Source organism: Euprymna scolopes, chromosome 14, assembly GCF_053919585.1.
Source record: "Euprymna scolopes isolate OS-2025 chromosome 14, ASM5391958v1, whole genome shotgun sequence".
NCBI classification, from domain to species: Eukaryota; Metazoa; Mollusca; class Cephalopoda; order Sepiida; family Sepiolidae; genus Euprymna; species Euprymna scolopes.
Window position 1 is genome coordinate 66,272,937 of NC_136495.1, and position 25,114 is coordinate 66,298,050.

At 31.2% G+C, this 25,114-nt stretch overlaps 1 protein-coding gene across 9 annotated transcripts in view; it reads right to left on the reverse strand.

Moving 5' to 3' along the window:
* LOC145293050 (twitchin-like) overlaps positions 1–25,114 on the reverse strand; it is a 359,249-nt gene that overhangs the window by 20,143 nt on the left and 313,992 nt on the right. For all 9 annotated transcript variants that reach the window (XM_080139370.1, XM_080139366.1, XM_080139369.1 and 6 more), the window contains 2 exons: positions 9,856–9,986; positions 4,380–4,533 (listed from right to left, as the gene is read on the reverse strand). In XM_080139370.1, coding sequence (XP_079995496.1) covers positions 4,380–4,533; positions 9,856–9,986 — 285 coding nt within the window. The remainder of the gene's footprint in view (positions 1–4,379; positions 4,534–9,855; positions 9,987–25,114) is intronic.

Below are 25,114 nucleotides of genomic sequence, written 5' to 3' on the forward strand. Positions count from 1 at the left end.
AGTAGTTGCAAATCTAACCACACCGAACTGTTGTGATACAGTGAAACAGTCTGACTATATTTATATATACTATATATATATATATATATATATATATATATATATGGGCGTGTTTGAATATATACGAGTCTATAAATATATTGGATTTTTATTGTATAATATTATATAATTATTTTCATAATCAGACACAACTCTGCAGTCCACACAAACTATTAAAACCATAGGCAAGAAGCCCTAAACTCGAGTTTCACTCTCCTTTGCATGTATAAGTAGGAACTCAGTACTTGAAATCCAAATCCGGAGTTCGGATGTGTCTTATAGGGTCCTATTCTATAGGGATTCAGGAGTGTAGCTGTCATAAATTGTGTGAAGTCTGATTGTAAAAATAATTATGTACAAGGTAATTAATTTTATGAATTAATCATTTACATACGCTCCAAGAATTCAATATAATTTTGTGTACAATCGTTTCTGAGAGGATATGAGATTTTTTTTAAATATCAGATCTCCCCAGCAGCACAGGGAATTGACACTAAGTTCAAAGTTAAACTACAGCATCATGACCAGTGTGTAGCTATTTAACAGTTATATAGCAAATCAAGAGGTAGAAATAGGATTACTATAAAATAACAACGACCCAAGATTTCTTTTAATACTGGTAAACTTTTTCAGCCTCTCTTTTTGCCAGAATTAAGAAGATAGTTTATAAATATCTTTTAGAGAATTTTACCAAAAAATAAAAGTATGAGAAAAAATTTATTCTATAAATTTTATTTATTTTTAAGCTTCAAGTTACCTGAACCTCTAAATATCATTAAGAACTGTCGACCAAAATACACAAAAACGTTTTCCAAAAATGACGAAAAGAAATGTTCTATTTTCAGAAGTCATAAATTTATACTAGAATGATTGATCATCAGCTCAGAGCTTCATGGTTTCTTTTTCCAACCACATACGCTTGGCTTAGACCTTCTTTTTTTTTAAATTGAAAAAAGTTATTTCTCAAGAGGGTTGGCCAATTTCATGACTTTTTTTCAATCTATTTCAAAGAAGCCATTATGGTTTTAGCAAAACAAATAGTGTGTAACTTATGCATCAGCAAATTTCCGAATGAATTCTTTTTTTTTTTTAAGTTCCGTTGTTACGCATAGAGTGTGTGGAAAATGTATGCTAAATTTTATCCATAAAAAAAATTGGTTCTTAAAATAAAAACATGTCCATTTTGTTAAGATCTTGGAGTTTGAAGGTCGTTTCTTTGTTCCCTCAAAAACATTACATTAACCCTTCAAATATCAGTTCGAAAAGTTATTTGATGTGTTAATATAGTAGCAGACCGGCTGGCGTTGCCCCGACGTAAAATATACTTAAATGTTATATTTTGATTTATTTCGTATTTATTATTATAAAGCCAATTATCTATCAATTACTATATTGTACTTAATAAATAGTAATGATTTCAAAAGTTTAAAAAACAATATGGCTTGCGTGTCATGCAGCTAGAATCGAAACCAAAAGACACATGGATATGAAAACTCTAAACATGAACGCAGTTATACTTATAAATGTATATGTATGCATGCATGGAGGATACACATTAAATTAACTAATGTCTACAAAGTTCCAATTTTTTTCAATTCGGATTCGTTGAAGCTACTTTTACTGGCTAAAAACCAAATCGAATTTGTTCCTCCCGTTCAAAAAACTCCATCTATCAAGTTACACGTCTGTAGACTAACGATTGAGTAGTTTGTTAAAGATCTTTCTGCGCACACACATACAAACACATAGACATGGTCACTTTTATATATATCATAGATGGATTGAATTCAACAAGCAAATCACGTGGTAATACAAAAAGAACTTGAATGAAAATATTATTACTACATATGTATTTAAATTATTTTGATTAAATATAAAAAATAATACTTCCCTACTTTAATGCACACACACACACACACACACACACACACACACACATATATATATATATATATATATATATATATATATATATATATATATATATAATTTAATTTCTTAATTTAAATCAAATACATACAGACACGCCTGGCTCAGCAAAATGGCTATCTTCTGTCTCGATACTCACAACAAACACCACAATATATGGATAGGTTCATCATTTCGTGACACTATCCACTGGCACGGTTATCCCTTATCTTTCTGCTTAATAGATGATGTTACTCTTAAGTAGTGCTATATACTGTTAATGATAATTCTCATCTGTGTTTTTATTGATGCTATCTCGAAAAGATGATGCTATTCAGTGTCTATGGGGACAAACTAGTGAGCAAGTTTTGTAGTATATAGCACACAGCATTCACCCCAGACAGGAAGAAGTATCAAGAGAACATTCATCACAATCGGTCCCCAGTCGCTTGTATATCCCAATCAGTGGGGATGACGACATTAAGTTTTTGCAGTTCTCATAGTTCTCATGAAGTGTTGAGATCCTTCAATATACAGCACCTGATATTTCCAAATGGTCACCCACCTGGTACTGACCAGGGTCAAGGTTGTTTAACTTCAGTGATTTAACGAGAACAACTTCACTATGCTGTATATTCTATGTAAGAGAAATACTACATTTGAAATATTATAACTCCTTATCTTATAGGATTTCGATGTCTACCATCTCTTCAGAGGAGAAAATATTATCAAATAGTTATAATGGTTTACACATGACATGAGAAATCACAATTAAAAGTTGTTTAAGTATTTCAATATCGTATAGTAAAGGAAGTTAATGTAAAGCATATAAAAATTCACATTCAAATTGTATTGTAAAATCCGAAGCGAATGTCTTTGATAGCAGCGTGGTAAATTGATCCAAACTATATTTTGAGTAATCCACATCACAAGTTAATAGTCCGAAGTAGGCATTTTCCTGAAGCAATTTTCTATGTTTATATAATGAGTCCGATAATTTTTTATGGGTCCGGTGGATCTGTTTATTAATAAACATATATTTTAATATATTTAATATTTTTATAATTATAGAACATGAGCTTCAAATTCCACTCCAAAATAATTTCCAATTGTTAATAAAATTAAATAAAACCGTTTTCAGTAGACAGGCTACGCAAATTAAAAGAAACTGAACTGATATGAAAAATGAAAAGATTATTGTTAGATAATTTTATTCTTAAGTATATATATATATATATATATATATATATATATATATATATAGTCATCCACATACAGTACTGTTTCGCTGTTTCACAGCTCATCAGTGCGGCTAGACAGGCAACTACCTCAAGCAAGGATCGAAACCCGACCGTTTGTACGGCAGTCAAGGCTCCTAACCATTACGCTATTGGCGGCTGCTTGAACGAGTAGTGAGTTTAACGATGTTTTGATATCGTCTGATATATAATATATATATATATATGTGTGTGTGTGTGTGTGTGTGTGTGTGTGTGTGTAATGATTTCAAGGTTACGAGGGTATTTTGAAGCATGAAAACGATGTTTTTGTATATTTATATTTTATTTTTTGTATTTCAAGCGGTCTTCCGTTATGGTCAAAAAAGTATTTAAATGAAAATGAAAGACGTTGAAAAAAACTGAAAACTGGTATTTTCGTCAGCGTTCATTCCTTCCAACAATATTCGAAAGAGTTCACCTGAATTATTTTTGCCGTTTGTGGAAGAAGAACGTTGTATTTTTTATTCTTTTTTTTTTTTTCATTTTTGCAACGCATTAGCGTTTGTTTCAAACGGCAAAAAAAATTGATTTCAATATAAAAATTTAATGCTTCAAAAGCCCTCATAATCATTGAAATCACTATTTTAGAAACGTACGCGGACTTTTAACAGTATATATATATATATATATATATATATATATATATATATATATATATATATATATATATATATATATATACCATATTCCCTCTGCTTCACTTTTTTTGTTTTCAAGTAAGATCTTTGACTTACTTGTTGTTTCATCAAATACTTTTGCATGCAAAATCCGATCCCGCATTTTGCTAATTCCTACCCGCTGATGAGAAGGAAAGTATTTCTTCGAAACTCCGCGGATTAAGGACTATCCACTTATCTAGTGTTTCCTTTTCAGATTAAATATGTTTTTAACTCATTTCAAAGTGTTCTTTAACATGTTTATTAACTGTTTGCTCGTATATATGTATATGCATATATATATATATATATATATATATATATATATATATATATATATATACAGAGAGAGACAGACAGACAGACAAACAGAAAGGTAGATGGATAGATAGATAGATAGATAGATAAACAGATAGAAAGAAAGATAGATAGATAGATAGATAGATAGATAGATGGATAGATAGATAGATGCTAATTTGCAAATTTGTCACATTACCTCTAACATGAACAGTAGCAGTTGTTGTTTCTGAACCTGCCGAGTTCTTTGCGGTGCAAATATATTCGCCACCATCACTTGGCAGAAGATCACGGAGTTGGAGGGTGCATAATCCATTCACAAATGTCTGTGAAGCTACACTGTCTTTGATTATCTGTAGAATAAAAATTAAAAGACTGAATAAAAGGATAGGAGCAAAATTCACCCGCTAAAATAAGGAAAATTATTCCAATTTTTTCAGATGTCACTACATAATTTATGCATATGCTTATCAGTTTTAGAGGGAGAAATAAACATTGCCAATATATAATTTAAAGTCAGACACAAAACATCTTAGAGTTAAAAAAAAAAAAAAAAAGCACATGTTTTTGTTCTACACAACCTTTCCGGAATTATAAAATTCAAGTAAATTGTATCATTTGCATTTTTCAGACTAGTATTCTCATCTTCAGTATTATTCACAAAACATTTCGGCCGATGAAACATCCGATCTTCTTTAGTTGTATCTTGTCGAATGGGAAAATCCTGTACAGATACCCGATTTCAACAAGGTACACCTGAAGGTTGGAGCTTACATCGCCTAAACGTTGTGCAAATAACACTCAAGAAGAGAACCGTAGTTCGAATAATGCAAGTAACCCAAATTATCAATCCTCATCTCAATAATTCTGAAACATGAAATTAAAATATTATTTGGATTAATCAGACTACTGTTCTCATTTTGGCTGTTATTTAACATAGTTTTGGTCGATGTAACCTTCAACCTTCCTCGGGTGTATCTTGTCAAACACGGGATTTTTTTGTTGTTGAACTCCGAAATCTGCACCAAATTTCGAACGAAACCCTTTCTTTTATCTGCGGGAGTAGCATACTCTTGTGCAGTCAGCTAGGACTGGGTAGAAGTTCTAAGTAATTCGCAATTGTATTTTGAGTATCGCTTGCATTGAGGATTGAACCTTTAACCTCCAGAAGACTGCCATTTCCAACTAAATTTTAGCTAATACTTTATCCACTACAACACAGATCTTTGTGGATAAAATTAAAATATTTTCAATCCATATATCTATAAAAGTGTGTATTTGTGTGTCTGTTTATGTGTCTGTGTAATTTCCCTACGCAATAATTCTGTCAATTTTTAGTCAATTTGAAACTCAAAACAATAAATGTTAAGGAGTCATAATAGGGGTCAAAGTTTACAAAATTGATAGTTTTTTTTTTGTTTTTTGCTCAGCATACACCTCCAAACACCCGGGCAACGCTGGACACCCATGCTAGTATATCTATAAAAGTGAACGTGTCTATGTGTGTATTTGTGTGTCTGTGTGTGTGCCTGTGTACATTTCCCTACGCAATAAGTCTGTCAATTTTCAGTCTACAGACTTGAAATTTGATGTACAGGGTATTGAGATTTAGGAAAATCTTTGTAATCCATTTTCGGCTAGAAATTTGGCTGTTAAGGGGTTTAAGTTCAACGATTTGACCTTTGAGAACTCTACCAAACTCCTCCGACAATTTTGGGTCTAAACACTTGAAATTTTAGATATAGGTTCCTTGGACATGGATCTAACTTACTAACTCAATTTGAGCCCCAAACAATAAATGTTAAGGGATCATAATATGGGTCAAAGTTTTTAAAAATTGACCGCTTTTTTTTTTTTTTTTTTACTCAACATACACCTTCAAACACCCGGGCAACGCCGAGCTGAAATGCTAGTAAAATATATTTTACATTTTTGGAAACACAATATATTTTAGGGAATAAGTATATCTGATCTTACAAGATCCGAAACACTGTATCAGTGAAAAAATACATAGTATATTTATAAGAGGATATACATTTTCCTTCTTGTTGGTTTGATTCACACTTTCTCGCTGCTCCTTTGTCTTCTGACTTTCCCGTAAGCAAATAGCACAACCCTTATTTACTTATTGCTCTACGAGCGTAAAATACAGTCTTTGCACACATCGATGGTAGCGTTTGCACTTTTTCACTTCCGCTTTTTTATTCCTTTCTCTTTTTTATCAGCTTGGCCGCACGCGCACACCCGCGCGAGCACGCGCGTACACATACACACAAACATACACATACACACACGCACACATACACATGCATACATACACACACGCACGCACGCACACACGCACGCACACACACACACACACACACACACAAAACACAACATAGTACATCAGCCTTCAACTCCCTGAAAATGGCGGCTTGGCTAGAAAAGCACCGTGAGCGTTTCGGAATATATCAGTGTGAATAATGATTTAAATTCCACAAGACTTGCCATTGCATTTTACAATGTAATTGCATAAAGATCAATTGAAGTATAAAACAAAGTAATTGTTTTCCTTAAGGCAATAATCTGGATTAATTATTTCATAAAATTCGTTTGTCGTTTAAATTTTAGAAGGATTACAAGAAAACAAATTTTAAATTGAGTTAAGTACACTTTATGGACAATTTGGTAATGGAAAACGTAAATATAATTGTCTTCAATTTCATAAGAGAACAAATAATGTTACTATATTTTTGGTACAATGTTAGGTATGGTCACAAAAATGTAAGGGATTATATTATTAGCAAGGCATGATAAGAACTAACCAATTAGGTACTAGAAATACTGTATAAAATATACTCTTTGAATTTTTCAATCATAGCTTTTCATTTTGACATGAGAAGGAAACTGCACTCTGCTGATCCTGACTGCATTAATGCTACCTTTTATTACATGAAATTATTTACAATTCCAAACTTCTCTGACTGGATTGATAATGCTAATTTTTCCTTGAGACAACTACATTTAATATTCCATATAGGGACGCTTAGTGAACTACTAGTCAGCCTCGCTCACACGCAGCGCCCACATGGACACAATGCATATAAACATCAAGTTTGAGACATATACGATTATCGCTCCTAATTTCCAGAGCTGTATGTTGCATGCGGCGATATCGATTTCCGTTTCCTACCTCTTTTCTATCTTCGGTGTTGATATGGATGGACATGTGAGGACTCTGCTCCTCTGAACTCTCTTTCACTTGGGACGCCATGCGGTATGCACCTGTAAAGATTTTTCTCCCCCGGACTTTCTTATAAACATTGTACCAGTCACCCCTAATAAATTTACACGGTATGTAAGTGAGTGTTTTGATGAGTGTTGTTTCTTTATTTGTTGTTCATCCATTAATTTTACCTTTCTCGACGTGGTAGACAACATTTAATGACGTCTACTACATTCCAAATCGGATAATTTTCTTTTCTCTATAGTAGTTATTTCTTTTGCCATTCCTTTTTAAAATTATTTTCCTATTATAAAAATGATTCTTTACTCAAAGAATAATATATTATTTATATCTTGAATCAGTTTTTCACAATTCCAATTTTTATTTAAAAATTTGATAGTGTTCTTTGAAGCATTCTATTTAAAAAGCAATAAGGAGAGAGATTAGAAACTTTACAAAAATAGTAGCCAGATTCGGATAAGATGTATTTTATCAGATTTAAAACTGTTGATTTAGTTGTCTTTCTATAGCACTAGTCTGGGTGCCCGACGTTGCCCGGGTGTTTGGAGGTGTGTGCTGAGCAAAAAAAAAAAGTGGTAGTAGGCAGGCTCGAACCCTTACCGCGAAGGAGGAAAAGAATGTGAAAAAAAAACGTGACATCTTTGTTGTTACGTCCATTGCCAAACCGGAAGTAACGACAGTTTAAATTAAGGCTAGTCAATCGAAAAGAGGGAATGACTTTCTAAAATATCGGCGAGAAAAGCAACCCCCTTCCTTGAAGAAAAGTGCCCAGTTGAGGATGAAGGAATTAAATTTTTAGCCAATTTTGCGATATTTGTCGTCCGAAGAGTCGAGCTTCAAAACAATATCGATCTCGTGAAAATCCGCCGCCTCTGTCGAAGGTTTTGGGCATACATATATACACGCATACATACATACATACATACATGCATACATACATACATAATTTAAACAGACAGGTGAGATTTATATTATAGATGACTCCAGTAGTTATATTATAACCTTAATTCAGTGTAGACACCGTTTTCGTTAATACAAAGATGAGTAAGATACCTTATAATATTTTACCAGAACAAACGGGATAGGCTTTGATTGACTACAGTATAAAACTCAGCGAATGAGACGGGGAAAAGGCGAACATTACCAAATTAGAAAACATTAAAATGACATTCAATGTTTGTTTAAAGAATAGGGTTAGATTTCTCCACACATGTGACCAGGCGTCTGACGTCACATATGCGACCATCTATCTACACTTTTCAGGTCAGTCATAATAATTCAGGCTCCGAGTGACTTTTGCGGTTCAAAGACTTTTGACTGGAAGATACCGGTTGAGGACTTGTTCTTGACAATCTGTCTGATAGAAACTTAGCCATTTCAGTGGTGTTTTATTTACCAGTCATGGGAAATGAGCATTGATAATCTTAGAAGTCTTCTCTTTTAGGCTGTGCTTTCCCTCTTTTGGATGGAGTTTGTTTATTGCTAACTGCCTGGGGGCCTCAGCCGGGGAATACCGACGGAACTACTCGAGCAATATTTTCTAGGTCAGAGTGCCCCTTTTCTTTAGGCACGCTGGCTTGATTATCCCCATCTTCTGGCCTTGTAAACATCTTCCCACATTAGGAAGGAAGTAAATACCCAGTCACCGAGCAGCTTCTCACGTTTAACTGGAAAATGCCAATCACGGATTTTTTCTTGAAAATTACTCCAGTAGAAAGTGGGCCATTTCGGTGGCCTTTTATCTGTTTAGCTGAGGTATTAGTCTTGGGTAGTTCTAGAAGGACCACCCTTCAAGGCATTGCCTCCACTCTTTGAGGAGGAGTTAGTTTATTGTTAATTGCCTAAGATGCCCTGACCAAGAAGTGCCAACAAAGTTACCCAGACAATTTTTAATAGACTAGTGTGCCCCTTCTTCAGGGGGACTGGCCTGATTCTTCCCCACCTTCTGGTCTTGTGCTACATTCCTTGCGATCGGAAAGAAGTAAATATCGAGTCATAATAATGAAATATAATGCGCTGAAAAATATAAACAAGTTCAACAAGTTTGGTAAAAAAAGAATCTGTTACAATCTTTAAATATTTGCTAGGTTTTAGTACTATAGTTGACATTTTGCTGAAAATTAAACATCAACTTTTATTAAGCGATGGGTTTGAAACTAGTGACTTAAATACTTACCGTCAATTTGTAACACAAATGTCTTACTACTAGGGTTATTGCAACAAAATATTGTTGGCATTGTTTTGCCTCTCGAGTATTTATCCGACACAGTTAGACACAGTTAATCAACCGAGAACCACATCACTCTATATAAAAGCATATAAGATATCAATGGATACACACTTGAAAGTCAAAACAATGAAAATAATATGCTGTTGTCCTAGCCCTACTCATTACATATATATTCTCACTTTCTGTCCACATAGTAAATTTGATGGAGTAACTTACCCGTCCATTTAGAGACCATTCAATTTCTGGATCTGGTATAGATTCGACCATGCACTTCAGAGTCAGTTTATCACCTTCATTTAACACTTGTGATTGCAGTTGCTTGGTGAATTTGGGAGGATTTATTTGATCTAGAAAAACAGAATAGTGTTAATTGATTGATGAAAGAAATCATGCAATATTTCGGAATATTTAGGTGAGGAGTGATAATTTGTTTATTTGGATTTTTCGGATTATTATTATTATTATTATCATTATTATTGTTGTTGTTGTTGTTGTTGTTGTTGTTGTTGTTGTAGTAGTAGTAGTAGTAGTAGTATTCAAAGGAGGAACATATAGGTTGTTATCCTTCACTTGTGATTTGGAAGTGTCCAACAAGAATTCCAATTTATTTTTCTCAAGCTTAGAGAACTTCTAAAGAGTACTATTTATAAATACACAGTGAGAATTTCACGTATGAATTTATATACGCTAACGGGTATATCCAACATACATTGTGACTTATTAAACTCAAATACAGAATATGTAATAAATATTCATACATATGCTTCCATTCTTGAGTTGAGCACCGTTGTGAGTGACGTGACATCATCAATCTGTGATGTTCGTTCATCGCTTATGAAGATAATATGTTCACGCAGTACTTGGATCTACAAATGGATCATCAATCTGATCCAAGCTCTAAAGTATCTGCCACATGTTCTTTGTGGTTTCGGTTCAAGTCTCTCATGTGTACATGAGGATAAAAAGAACCAGCAACTGAGCAAAAAGCCTAACAAATAGAGCACTGTGCAGTAGTTGGCAGTGTATATATAAAACATAAGGATTTCACTTACTCGCTCATTAAATGGTATATTGGATAGTACAATATAGTAGAATATAAATATGTATATACATATAGAGTAATAGACATATATATATATATATATATAAGTAGACTAATATTTTGAGTAGCTAAAATTATATGAAATACAAAATATATATACATCTTTGTGCAATTGTCGTTCATCTATATATATATATATATATATATATATATATATATATATATATATATATATATATATATATATATGAACATTTTCCGGGGGGTACAGAATTTAATAATGACTAAATACAGACCAATAAGCATAATGGATTTCAAAAATAAAAATAAAAAACGAAAATAAAAATGAAAATGAAATCACTTTCAATGTTCTGTCCAGGATGTAACTTAGATCGCGCTATTTTAAATAAAATAAAAGCGGGACAAACTTTGTTGCTCAAGCACAAATTTAAGAAGTTCTGATTTGCCTGGGCAGTCCTGGTTTTACTAACCTTTAATTTCATTTTTTATTTTCTAAATTCATTATGCTTATTGGTCTGTATTTAGCCATTAATATATATATATATATATATATATGTATATACATATATATATATGTATATACATATATATATATATATATATATATGTATATACATATATATAAATGCATATATATATATATATATATGCACATTTTCCTTTTATATATATGTATATATATATTTTTTCCATTCCAATATATGCATATGAATATACACTTTTTTCTTTTTTAGATATTTATATAATATACATAATTTACTTTATTGTATATATATATATATATATATATATATATATATAAATATATATATATATATATATATATATATATATATATATATATATATATATATAGGGTGTAAACGATAAATTTGTCGCCCTTAAAAAAGCAACACTACAGCTTAATTTTAAAACTTTTATTGAAAAAATCAACCCAGGTAACTTCATTGTATAGTATAGCTGATATTTATTCAATGTAGCCGTCTTAATCCTCAATCATCGTTTCGATACGGGTCCGGATCTGGGGGCCTGCCTTTTCCACAAGCGCTGGCAAGAAATCGGCGACTTCTTGGCAAATGGCGGCGATCAGGCTGGCTTTGGTATTGTTGGAGGTCATTTTGGTGATGTTCTTGATGCATGACCAAACGAAGTAGCCCAGCGGGTAAAGATCGGGGAAGGAGGGGGTAGTGAGAGAAAGGTACAAAGTCGTAGCACTCCTTCTGAAGCCAAGCCTTGATCTCTTTGGACGTGGGCCAGCGCTGAGTACTGCTGCCGCACCCAGAGTCTGCAAGCGGCTATCTGATTGAAGCAGAGGATTACCATATTCTTCAGCACATCCAGGTACACTTTAATGTTGACTTTCAAGCCGACTTCGAAGATGTAAGGCGCCATGATGTGGCTCTTACTTGAAACTACACCAAAGGCCATAACCGTGGTCAGTAACTTCGTTGAGCTATGCACTCAAGGGTTGATCCGTTTGGATTTGCATTTTGAGGGTGCTAGCAATGGCCCTGCTGTCATAACTTGGATCAGTAGAGAGTATGAGTTGTACATCAGCGTACATCTCACTCGTTGAACATTATCACTTTTCAGACATGATAGAAGGCGTCTATCGCTCTTGGGATTTGTACACAATTGACCTACTAGTAGATGAGTTGCAACAAAAAACAAAAAGAAACCGGTTTTCATCAAACAGTAACTGAATCATGTCGTTTCTAGGGCGGCAATTTTATCGTTTCACCAAATATATATATATATATATATATATATATATATATATATATATATATATATATATATATATACATTTATCTTTCATGTACATCTACATATTTTTCTTTTCATATAAATATATATGTATATACATTTTCATCAGACGTTTACGCAATAATACACACACAAACACGATGGTCTTAACGCACTACTATTGATATAAGCACAAAAATATATATCAAATAGATTCGCATGTGTTTCTGTGTGCATAAAACAATACCGAAAATGTAAGTATTATAAATATAAAAAGAAAACAATCTTAGTAAACCACATATCAAAAGGGGGAAACGGGGGCAATATCTCAGCAAGTTTATAAACAGCAGACATGAAAACATATCACAAAACATGCAAAATCAATACAAAAGGTAACAAAACAGTGTGATATCATTTTTTTTTTAATGAAAATGTAACAACGTTTGTTTCTGTAGCCAAATCATCATAGGTGTTTTCCATTGAGTGAACATAAATATATTATAACAACAACTGTTTTTATTTCAAATAAGTACCGTGTCATTGGAAAGTAACTTCCTATTAAAAAGTGCTAGTAATTTATTACTGAAATATAATTCGTACAAAAAACAAACATAAGAAAGTGTTTATTTTTTTAATTCAATGTGGGATGCTGGGATTTGCACTAGTTTTTTTTTTTTTTTTCAAAACACCTGGCAATTCACAATTGATCCTTTTCTGTTTAATACCTATCCAGGCTGAAATCTTATTTGAAGATTATGGTTAATGAAATGGAGAGATTGATGAAGAATACTTCGAGAGGATTTGAAATCTTTACATAACACTAAAAACTGCTGACTCAGAAAACAGCGTTTTTCTCATCGTGAAAAATACCGCCTCCGATAATATGAGGACTAAGGGGGGTGAAATAAAGGGACAACCTTACGGCCCTCGCTTATCCCCTTATTTATTTCTTGTGTGAATTATATTTCAGTAATAAAGTTTATGTCTATGGAGTTACTTTCAACTTTCATATAACCTTGTATTTTATGCAGTAACTTGGGCCTACATTCAGCATACATTTTATCAGAAAATGCAGCTTTTAACATTTGGTGCTAATAAACACTAAATGACAACAACAGATTTAATTGGAACCTGATATAGCCTGCAACAGTATTCATTAGATCAAATGGACGTCTTTAAAATCAGAGGGGGATATTTTCATATTTTCATATTAATATTTGATAATTATAAGTGAAAAATTGTTTCAAATGCGATAATTGTAACTTGAAAAATAATTTTGAAGTTTACAATTATATAAAAAATAAATATAAAATAAACGATTTTAAACAGAACACCGGGTTTTGAATTAAGTACAATATAATAACATAACAATAAATTATTAAAATTAAGTAATTCAGACGTGCCTATAATAATAACGAAGCACTTTGCGTGTCTATAAACGAAGTTTTATCACTATAAAACTATATAGAATTCAAAAGAGAAATAAAGAAAAGAGGAAAAAAGACAGTCAATAAATAACTGTTACCAAAAACACGAAACGTTACTTTTCTATTTACTCGCCTATAGTTTTTTGTGGTTAAATTATTTTAATGCATCTTTATTTATATATCCTATCAACTTGGAGCCGTGTAAATCCAACGTATTCAAAATGGCCCTGAAATTACTTCATGTGAAACTTTGGTGTCGAGGATTTAACAACACAAAAATAAAAATTAAACCAAAATGCACCTAGTACTTTCACCAAAAAGTCGAAAATTTAATTTTCAACGGACTTGTGCATTTCTATTGGCTTTGTTTCCGTTTACATCGAGGTTTCTCCTCGAGTAAATTTCGACGCCATGTAAAATGCTTCGGTTTTACGAGAATCAGACGTCATCAACAAAACATGTAAATAAAAGCGCTTTAAAATACTTTAAATCACAAAAAAATAGGCAGATAAGTAGAAAAGTAACTTTTCATGCCTTTGGTAACAGTTATTTGTTGATGAATAATTTTTGTTTTTACCCTCTTTTTTCTGTTGGAAATTGTATGCAATCGCCAATTTTTCCAACTGGAATAGTTTAGTCAACAATGTTAAGAAGGCTTCCACATTTTTAAAATGAATTCATTCAATATGTACACGTATCGATGAAAATGCTTTTTCAAATTGAAGCATGGACAATCGATGGAGAAACGAACAACGTTTCTTGTGGAAACGTGTGGACTTATCTAAAATCTCACTTCAAATACAAGCATGAGTAATAAACCATAGAAATTCTTAGGCACATCTTATAATATACAAAACATATTATTGGATAAATCACAAGTGCTTCCTACGAGATTTAACAAGATTTATGAAAAGGATGTTTTATCTATTTTTTTCCAGCATTGTGTAAGGACTTCAGTTTGAAGGCTATGGCAATATAGTTTTGTAGAAGAACACCGTTGAATTACGAGAAAAGATAAACAGAATAAATGACACTATTAAAAGATTTCAATAATTTCAGATTATTAATTATTTATTTATCAGCGTAATGTGCCAAACCAGGATGGTATCGGAGGTGTACTGTTCTCCGAATTTTCGAGGTAAACCTTATCTTCAGAAAGAAAAAAGTGTGTATAATCACTTGGTTGGGGTGTACTTTTATCAGGAGATGAAAGTTATAAGATGTCTGTTACATTAGACTCGCAGAAAATAATTAAGTAACTGTTGACCTGTCGGTTGGCATTTATATGAAATTTATTTAAATATTTCAATATTGCCATTTATTCTGCTTACGTTGTCTCGTATCTAACGATGTTATTTTACCAAACCGCTTTGTCGTGGTCTTCAGACACAACTCCTTCAATGATATTTATATTATATAATCCACCTCTGTTTTTGCACGCAATGATAGTATTGCTTTGCACAAATAATGACACTAAGCACATGTGATATGTATATCAAATATAACTAATATTCTAAAATTCTCTGGTTGTTTCTATGTCAAAATATACTCTCATTCATGTACAAAATTTATTGGAAAATACACTTTTCATCCGTTTTGTTAGTTATGCGAGAAAAACGAAAGCAACTTCAGCATCCAACTTTGTTTAAAGTTTAAGACATTCTTTTTTTTTTCAAAAATAATCAAAATCATAGTTATTATAATAAGTTAATTTTATTTATTTTTATTTTAACGAGTATTTTATGGTTTAATTATAAAGTTTGTCAAATCTGTTAAATAACAATGTCTTTAATTCATGTTATAATACACAAAGTAATGTTTAATATATTTTTCATATTAATAACAATTAAATACATTTTAAGATTATTTTTATTTGTTATCAATATTTTATATTATTCTATACCAAAGATTTTCTTTTTAATAAATGTTTACTTCCAAGTTAAGTGTGTAATTATTTTAGAGAATTAATAAGGGTTTGTTTTAAGGAATTCAAACAAACATACAAAATAAAGGTGGAAATAAAATCAACCAAAACGATAAAATCCACTTAAATTTGCAAATAAAACTTATTCAAAGAAAAGAGCAAAAATATTTTGAAAAACACAAAAAAATCGCGCTTTTTACTTCACACATAAAAGTTAATATTTAAAACTAAATAACTCGGTGGGTGCATAAGTAAATATTTCAATAAATAATTAAGCAACATGTTAAAATTATTTCGTAAAATTCATATTAAATATGAACAAAACAATTCTGAAATGTACATAAAGCTTATTTTATATGTATATAGTAGAATGTAAATATACAATATGCTAGAAGAGAAACAGGCTTCCGTATTTTGATATTTGCATTAGTTGGCAAATTTGGATAAGAACGGATTACATTTCATTGAAGCAATATAGAAATTATCACTTATTATTATGTTTAATAGTGTCAAATTAGTCTGTTGATATAAAAATTAAGCCATTTTTGTTATCTAATACTGAAATACAATTCATATTGTAACCGTTTCATTAATGCTAATATTTGAACACAAAACTTCAAAAAGTAAAAGACAACAATATATTATATTAGTCTATTCTTGAGCCTAAATAGATTAGATTAGATAGACGCTTTTAAAATTAAAGGAAGATATGTTTATCTTTGATAATTGTCAGAGAAAAATGTTTCAAATGTGATAATAGTAACTTTAAAAATAATTTGGAAGTTACAAATTATATTAAAATAAATCTAAAGTAAAATATTATACAGAAAAATAAATAAAATATAATTACAAAAATACTGAACTAAATTTCAGTTTTTTTTTTTTACATGGTGGTCACCACTTATCAAGGCCCGGAGGCCACTCGGGGATAAGGGTTATTGCGTGTACAGTAATAAATGCGATAGTATCGTAGTTATTGTTAGTATTGGAGATTTGATAAAGTGTCTTACTTAAGGGGCGGTTTATTAGGAATTTGTTTTTGTTGGACTTGAAGACATCTAAGTTGTAGTCAGGTGGAAAAAACGGAAACGGTAGAAAGTTCCACAGGCGGGCACTTCTTAGAAAGAAGCTTTGTTCATGGAATGTACGTTTTGATTTAAGCACAGATAAAGAGTGGGGGAAATTATTGACAGTGGTTTCAGCTAGACGAGTGTTTATCGTGAAAGATTGGCGAGGTGGGACCAACGATTGGAGCTCAGACGAGCACTTGCCATGGAAATAAAGATAAAACAAAGACAGGCTCGCAGCGTCTCTTCTGTGGGAGAGAGGTTGCAGGGAAGAGAAAAAGGCATCTCCCATTAAGCCACAAAGTCTATTTTGTACTCTCTCAAGGTAGGATAGGCTGTTTTTAGCAGCTCCTGTCCAGATATGGCAGCAGTATCCATTCTTGGACGTACTTGACTTTTATATATCTCCATCCTTGGGCGTACTAGGCTTATATATATATATATATATATATATATATATATATATATATATATATATATATATATATCTTTTCAAAGTAAATGATTATATCTTTTACATATTTCATTTTCATATATCTGAAAACGCATGTTTGTAAATATACAGAAGTACACTCTAACACGATTACACGATACGGTGAGTTCGAAATTTATAAATTAATTGGATTAAGGAGTTGCTGAATCGTTAAAAATAAGTAAACACTCGTTATATTTGAAATTTAATTCCTAAAATATTCCCCTAAATTTTATTATAATATAACGTAAGTACATGACGTAAGAAACGAATTCAAATGATTTTGATTAGTAAGAAGGAAATACAAATAATGCAGTTAGTAAATTCCAAACGAAAAGAATGAACAAATGAATGAGAATAAATGATATTTAGACAAACCTTAATCTGTTAAGGTCAGCCTAAAACCACAACAAACATTTAGAAAAAAAAGTAAATAAAATAAAAAAATTTTAATCATAAATAATCATCGTAATAATATTACGAAATTGTATTATCGCTTTCTCTTGTTATTGTTAAAATTGATAAATAAGCAGAAAATTCTAATTCAATAGAACGAACTCAATCTTGATGACTATAAGAATTTCCAGATCAATATAATGGCAAACAGTTTTCTTAGTACTTTTAAATTAATGAAAAAAAATCTCCATTGAAAAAATAAAACTGCAGTTAGATTAGCAGTTTATTAAAAGCATTTGTAGTAAATAAGCAATTTAAATACAAGTGGAATAATGGTTCATGTTATTTAAAAGTGCAAATTATTATGTCCAACCATTTTGTGTTTAAACCTGTTCTGATGTATTTTATGACATTTGCAGCCTTTTCTGGATTAATATGCATTGTAAATTTTAAAAAATAATAAAGAAAACAATAAAGAAAAACAATACTATTTTAATCCGGAGAAATGCTTAGTCTGTCAAAACCATGCATTTAGCAAAATCCTAAATCCACAACTAGAATAGATGTATCAGTGTCTTATCAATGCAGATCAAAATGACCGATGTAGTTTTATATTGGTAGCTTACTCTGGACTTGCTCTGACACTATGATTGGTATTTACACTCATCAGGTAGTATACGGAAATTTTCACTCATCCAAATACTGACCAATCTCACTGTTGCTGAACTAAATTGATATTCAGGAAAATGTTTCTCAACATATATTATAAACCAGATTATTTGCTATTTTATTTAAATTCGGTATGTAATGAGGATGCCACTATATTAAAATATATTTTGCCACATATAAGTGCATGTGTCAGGATAGTTTTAATGCTTATAAAAAAATGAATGTATTTTATGTGGATTCTTAGTTTAAAATAAATACACGAAGAAAATATATAATTACTTTATGAATTTATGGGAATACAAAAAAATCTAAAGTGATGAAGAAAACTTAGTCTTTTATTGAAGCATTCATTCCATTCGTGAATGTAGTGAAGAAAATGTTATCTCCAAAGTGATATTGAAACGGACAAAACATTTTGTAAAGGTGTATGGACGCGTCTTAAAATTAAAAATCAATGAAAGGCCTAAAATTTAAAAAGGAATATAAGTTTGCGACACCTTGGTCAAAAGAATTGATCACTCTACTCCTTGCATGTATTCGTCTTGGTTTCATTTCAATAAAAGAAATTATGAAGGTATTTGAATTTATAAAACATCTGGAACACTTATTTTTTTCAGAATCAATGGAACAAGTAAAAAAGAAAGAGATGTTAACATTTTAAATTGAAATTCCTAGTTCTTTTGTTTCTTTTACCAAAAGCTAATGTAGACCTTACCTATAGATCGTAAAATGGTAAATATCTGAATTATTATTAAGCATAATAAAGACAACAGATGCCGACCGTAACTCGATATCAGCATCAGTCACAAACTGTACCAAAAACTAGTAAAAAATCAGATCTAGGAAAAATAAGTAAAAAAAATCCTAGACAGAAATCGTACCGAAAAAAAAGTATACATTTGACGACATCAGGAAACGCGAATATACTCCTAAAACATTTGAATGGAAATGTGATTGCATATAAATGAAAACAAATAAATGTGTGTAGCAATCATCACACACGGGATTATCACACAGATATTAGCCAGCCTTTGACTCCGAAATGACAATGTCTGAGAGAAAGAGAAATGAGATTCACTCAATAAAGTACCAAATCAAATGTATTATCTAGTTGTCTTATTGATGCTTCACTCACTGTACAATCTCCTCCTTATCACAAGCAAATTGAACCAAAATTTTCAGTTCAGTATTATCGAACTTCGTAATTGATTACAGACACTGAATGTATAATATAGCAATGTTCGGTCCTGGATATGACCTTAAACTATATCCGATGGTGAGGCCCCAGCTTGCGGGCTTTGGAGAGTGTGGATACATCCCTTAATTGCCATTGCTCCCAGGTTCACCCTGACCCGGAGTGGTAGCACTTGTTAGGATCCCAACTATGGGTTAAATAGAAACCGACTTAAAAACAATATATATACTCTATTAAAAATGGTTCTTCAAAATCACTGGATTCGGCATTAAATAACCTGAAAAGGGTTGATATGCCGCAAAACAAAAACAAACAAACAAACATAGCAATGTTGACTTACCAAATCTTGGGTTGTCAATCAACTTATAAGGATTAAAAAATTAAACATAATTAAAGTCGCAAAACAGATCTAATAAGTTTCCCAACTAGCAAGAAACATACAAGAACTGTTACAACTAATATAGTAATGGTATATGAATCCTGTAAAATAGATATTAAGATATACAGAAGAATTATAAACACACACGAATGAATGAAAATGTTATAAAACTCAAAACGGGAAAGTCTAAACAAACCGAAAACCAGACAAAAAAAAAAAATCAGCACAAAATGTTCAAAAGCAAAATACTCACTTATTTTTGGAGAAAACAAAAATATTTTATGTATCACAACCTTCTTTATAACCATAAGCAGTTTTATTTCTTAAATGAAATCTTATGAATTACACTTCTTATAATTACTATTATTATTACATTATTTATTCTTGTTGTTATGTTGCTGTTATGTTCATAATGTTTCGACTTGTAAGAGAAACATTATCCACTAAATTTACTTACAAGTAACTGCAAAGATGAGAGTGGGATCATTAAAACTAGTGACATTTTGTGCTCTAGAATTTAATTTGTTACATTGTCGCTACCATTCTGAATACACTTTTGCCAGTGATCAACGAAAGCCGTGTGCAATGTTATATGCGGGTCATTTCAAAATAAAGTCTCCTATTTTTTAACTAAAAAAGTTGAATAGCTACGAAGACAAGAGTGATACCATTAAAACGAGCGCCATTTTGTGCTCCGGAATTTATTTTTCTACCTAGTCACCACCATTCTCATTGCATTTTTGCCAGAAATTCAATGACGTATCTCTGCTTCTGACCCACGTCCATGACAGGGGTTGCTTTCTTAGAGTCTTAGACCGTCAATATCTGCAACAGAGAGATCAAACTTTCGGGTCAGGTATGTATATGTTCAGTCATCATGACAATGCAATTTGCAATCCCCTTTGATCCATTCAGGTGGAATACAAAGAATAGGATGCATGACATTTGGAACGTGAAAAGTGAAACAGCTAGCTAACCGGTTCTATACCTCGCTTAACAGAACTAAATCGAGGAATAATTACAATTAAAAACTAATTATATGTAGTGGAACTATGCAAAAGGATGCAAAACGAAGCGAAAGAAAAAATAAAAAGCAGGAAAAAAATGAAACAGAAACCACATTGAGCTCTAAAAGATTTTCTTTATGCTTACAAAAAGGCCTCAAAATTTAATATAAATGGTGTCTAAAATTTTAAAATTTAATAAATAGTGTGACTTACTTAGAATTGAAGACAAATCAATACTGAAATTAAGGGCACAAACACGACTATTAATGAGGTGTTCACAGATGGCTGAACCGTATGTATTATTCAAAACACTGATGGTAAATCATTTGCATAACGAATCTTAGCTGGATTTGTTGTTTCAAACGAGAGTCCAATCTATGTGATGTCTGCCCAACATACCGCAAAACGTGATACATTTAAATAAGCAATAGAGTTATTATGGGGGGTTGAAGGACGTCTTTTCATATTGAGGACAACATAGGTCTAATAGAAAATAAAAAGAAGGACTCGATGCTAAATAACAACCAATGATATTTTGGGGGCAAATCTGTCAGGAACATTACATAGACAAGGTAAACAAAAAGAATGAGACATCTATCTATTGGAGTTGCTGTGACTTTATAAAAATTAGAAACTTTATTTTTTCTTGTGCATTCCATGATATTTAAGGGATAGCCATTGTTACAGATGGTCCTTGTAAAAAATAAATCTAATTATCGAGATAGGATAATAGGATGTATATATATATAAACAAACCGCGCTAATATTATGCGCGGTTCGTTTTTATTTATATATATATTTTTTTACATATCCAAAATTTTTCTCCTTTTTTATTTGGCAATTTATAACTACAATAAATTGTGGTTTCACTTAATGCGTTAACTAGCAAATTCTAGCATTGCTACAAATATAATTTGCTGATTTCTTCATGTCCTCTGACGAGAAAAATAAAAAGAATAGCAGTCTTTGAAACTCCGCAGAATAAGGACTTTGTACATTGTTTTTTGGGGTATTCAGTCGAACAATAAATTTTTATTTTAAAGTTCAACTTACAATTTTAATTTTCTTTCTTTTACATATATATATATATATATATACACACACACAGACACATATATATATACACATATATATACATATATATACACACACACATATATATATATACACATATATATAGTCTTGGAAGTTTTTAACCTTTAAAACTATATAAAAAACCTTATTTAATTTCTAATTTTTTTATCATTCGTTAGAAAACTATTTTGTCAGTAAGTCATTTAATCAGCTTGCTCTCTCGAATTCACTATAGTACCATAGTACCAATATAAATTTAAGGGATACTCAGTTGTTTACCATGAAACAGTGTTTCGGGGATTTAAAAACAAAACAGTATATTAAATAATGGCTCCGCAGCAGTGTTGATCAAACACCACCTCCCTTAATCTCAAGAACAAAAAAATGTTACAGATTTTAGATCTAGTTTCATACTCTTAATCAATTTGGCTAGACTATTCATATATATATATATATATATATATATATATATATATATGTATATATATGTATATATATATATATATATATATATATATATATATATATATAATGTTAAAAGTCCACGTATGCTTCTAGGATATTGATTTAAAGGTTATGAGGATTTTTTGAAGCATGAAACGATATTAAATACAAAAAGTAACATCGTTTTTCATGGTTCAAAAACCCCTCATAACCTTTAAATCAATATATATATATATATATATATATATATATATATATATATATATATATATATATATATATATATAACAGAAAGGTCTATTGAAAATTAATTCAAATTTTCAACAAAAAAAAACATTATAAACCTGTAAAGAAGGTATACAAAATTTTCTTGAAAAAACCTATATCGAAGAGTTTCTAAAAATGCAATTCTTCTCATCAGAGGAAAGAGGTTTGCAAAATATACAATAAATTGTGAAGGTTAATGCATTAACAGTTAGTGAAAGTTTATGCGGATTCATAAAGATTATGTAAGCAGGAACAAGGAAAAAAGAAAAAAAGAATATGGTAAAAATTCATGGAATAAGAAGGTAAAATCCAGGGAAAACAGGATAAATCCAAAAAAGTCTAGTGATAATCCATTGGTTATACATATATATATATATATATATATATATATATATATATATATATATATTGTGAAAGGTGTATGTGAACGGGTATTTATATATATATATATATATATATATATATATATATATATATATGTATATAATATATATATATATATATATATAATAACGCTAGGTATGGCTATATGTTTACAGATGTGTATGTAGACGATTCACTTATAAGCTAATTAAGCAATCATTTTTTAGCACGGCTTCAAGGTATACTGTATCCAAATTTGGGCCATGTTTCTTGTAATTAAATCTTTGGAAAAGGAGTAAAATTAGAGTGGAAATCTTTTGTGACAATTCGAATAACTCCGATTTTTGTGAAATTTTAACAATATGTATTAGACATAAATTAGTAAATCGTCCCGAAATTTCAGTTTCTTTAAAGAAATTTAAGTTCAAAACATGTAAAAATTAAAAAAATTATCAACTTTCATTCATAGTGAGGATAAGAAAAAATAATAAAATGCAAGAAAGTTAAACAGAAATTTAATTATAAATCTTATGGTCGTTTTTAATTATAGGCTTTACTATTGAATTATCTGGATTCAAATTTATATGGGTGTCTTTTCAGCTTTAAATGACTGTTTTGTAGGTCAGAATAGCTGAAACAATCTTTCATATCGTAATGCAAGCACCAAAATTGAAATTTGTCAGGTTTGCTTCTACAGCCATCTTGAAAACAGGCAGCCATCTTGAATTTTCTGATGGCTAACGTTCTTGTATGTTCTGATCGTCATTTGTGTCAATTTTGGTGCTTAAGTGAAAGATTCTCATGGAATATTGAGATAACCTTCCCCACTAGTAAGGAAGGAAGCATTTTGATTGACGTTTGTAAAGCATTGCTTATGTTGCAATGCTATCTCAAACTGTATTTTCATGTACAAATATGTAATAGAAATACGTCTTAGTTTTCTTTAGGTTTCTTTTCTAATAAACCGTTGTTCCATCGAATAAAAAGTTTTGTCCTGTTACTAACTATGATAGAATTCTCCTAAATAAACCGTACAATCACTGCAGTCGAAACATTGTGAATATAATGGGGATAACAGTTCGAAAAAAATAAATAGTGTAAATAATATAGTTCCACCTTATTTAAACCAGAAGAGAAAAATATTTATCGAAGTGTAAAACGATAACAAATTCAGAAAAAATAACTGCAAGAAAACTGTAAGAAAACTGCAAGAAAACTGCACAAATGTAGAAAATGCATCGCAAAATACTGTTATGCGCAGAAAAGCTTGAATTGGTTGTTTAATGAGAAGGGCATACATTTGTTAGATTAAAAGAAAAGGGGGGATATGTTTGGGAAAAGGGAGATAAATCGAGGATTCAAATAACAGTATTGGTTCATCGTAATACAAAAACAAAAACGGCATTTCATTTTCTTAACAGAAAGAGAAAAAAACTCAAATGGGATGACAAAACAGGATTTTTCTATCGTTCGAAAATAGAATAACATTTGGTGTAACAAGGGCATTTGTTTAACAAAAAAAAAAAGAAAAAGAACATATTCATTCCAGAGAAAAGTAACGGTAGAGTTCACTGGCCCATGCTGCCAGACATGCATACTGCATATTCACCTACCAGGGAGCCATGGTCCATGGATGCGTACAGGTGACAAGGCTGTCCCCACAACACCAGTGATATATGTGGAAGCCGTGGAAGAAGAGAAAACTCGTACTAGGGCGTGCGAAGTAGACACGTCTGACTTGTAGCATGGATTCGTATGAGGCGCGTATTGTGAAGACACTTGCTTACGCTCTCACATGTAGAGAGAACAAAGAAGAGTGACAAATCTCCAGATAACCTTATCTTTAAACCTTTGCCATCATAAGATGCTTATTTATTTAGTATTCATTTATTACTAGCAGAGCAAAAACGTGTAACCCAACTTATATCCCTCTCTCTTTCCGACTATTCGTTTCCCCTCCCCTCTTGCTTCTTCATCCAGCC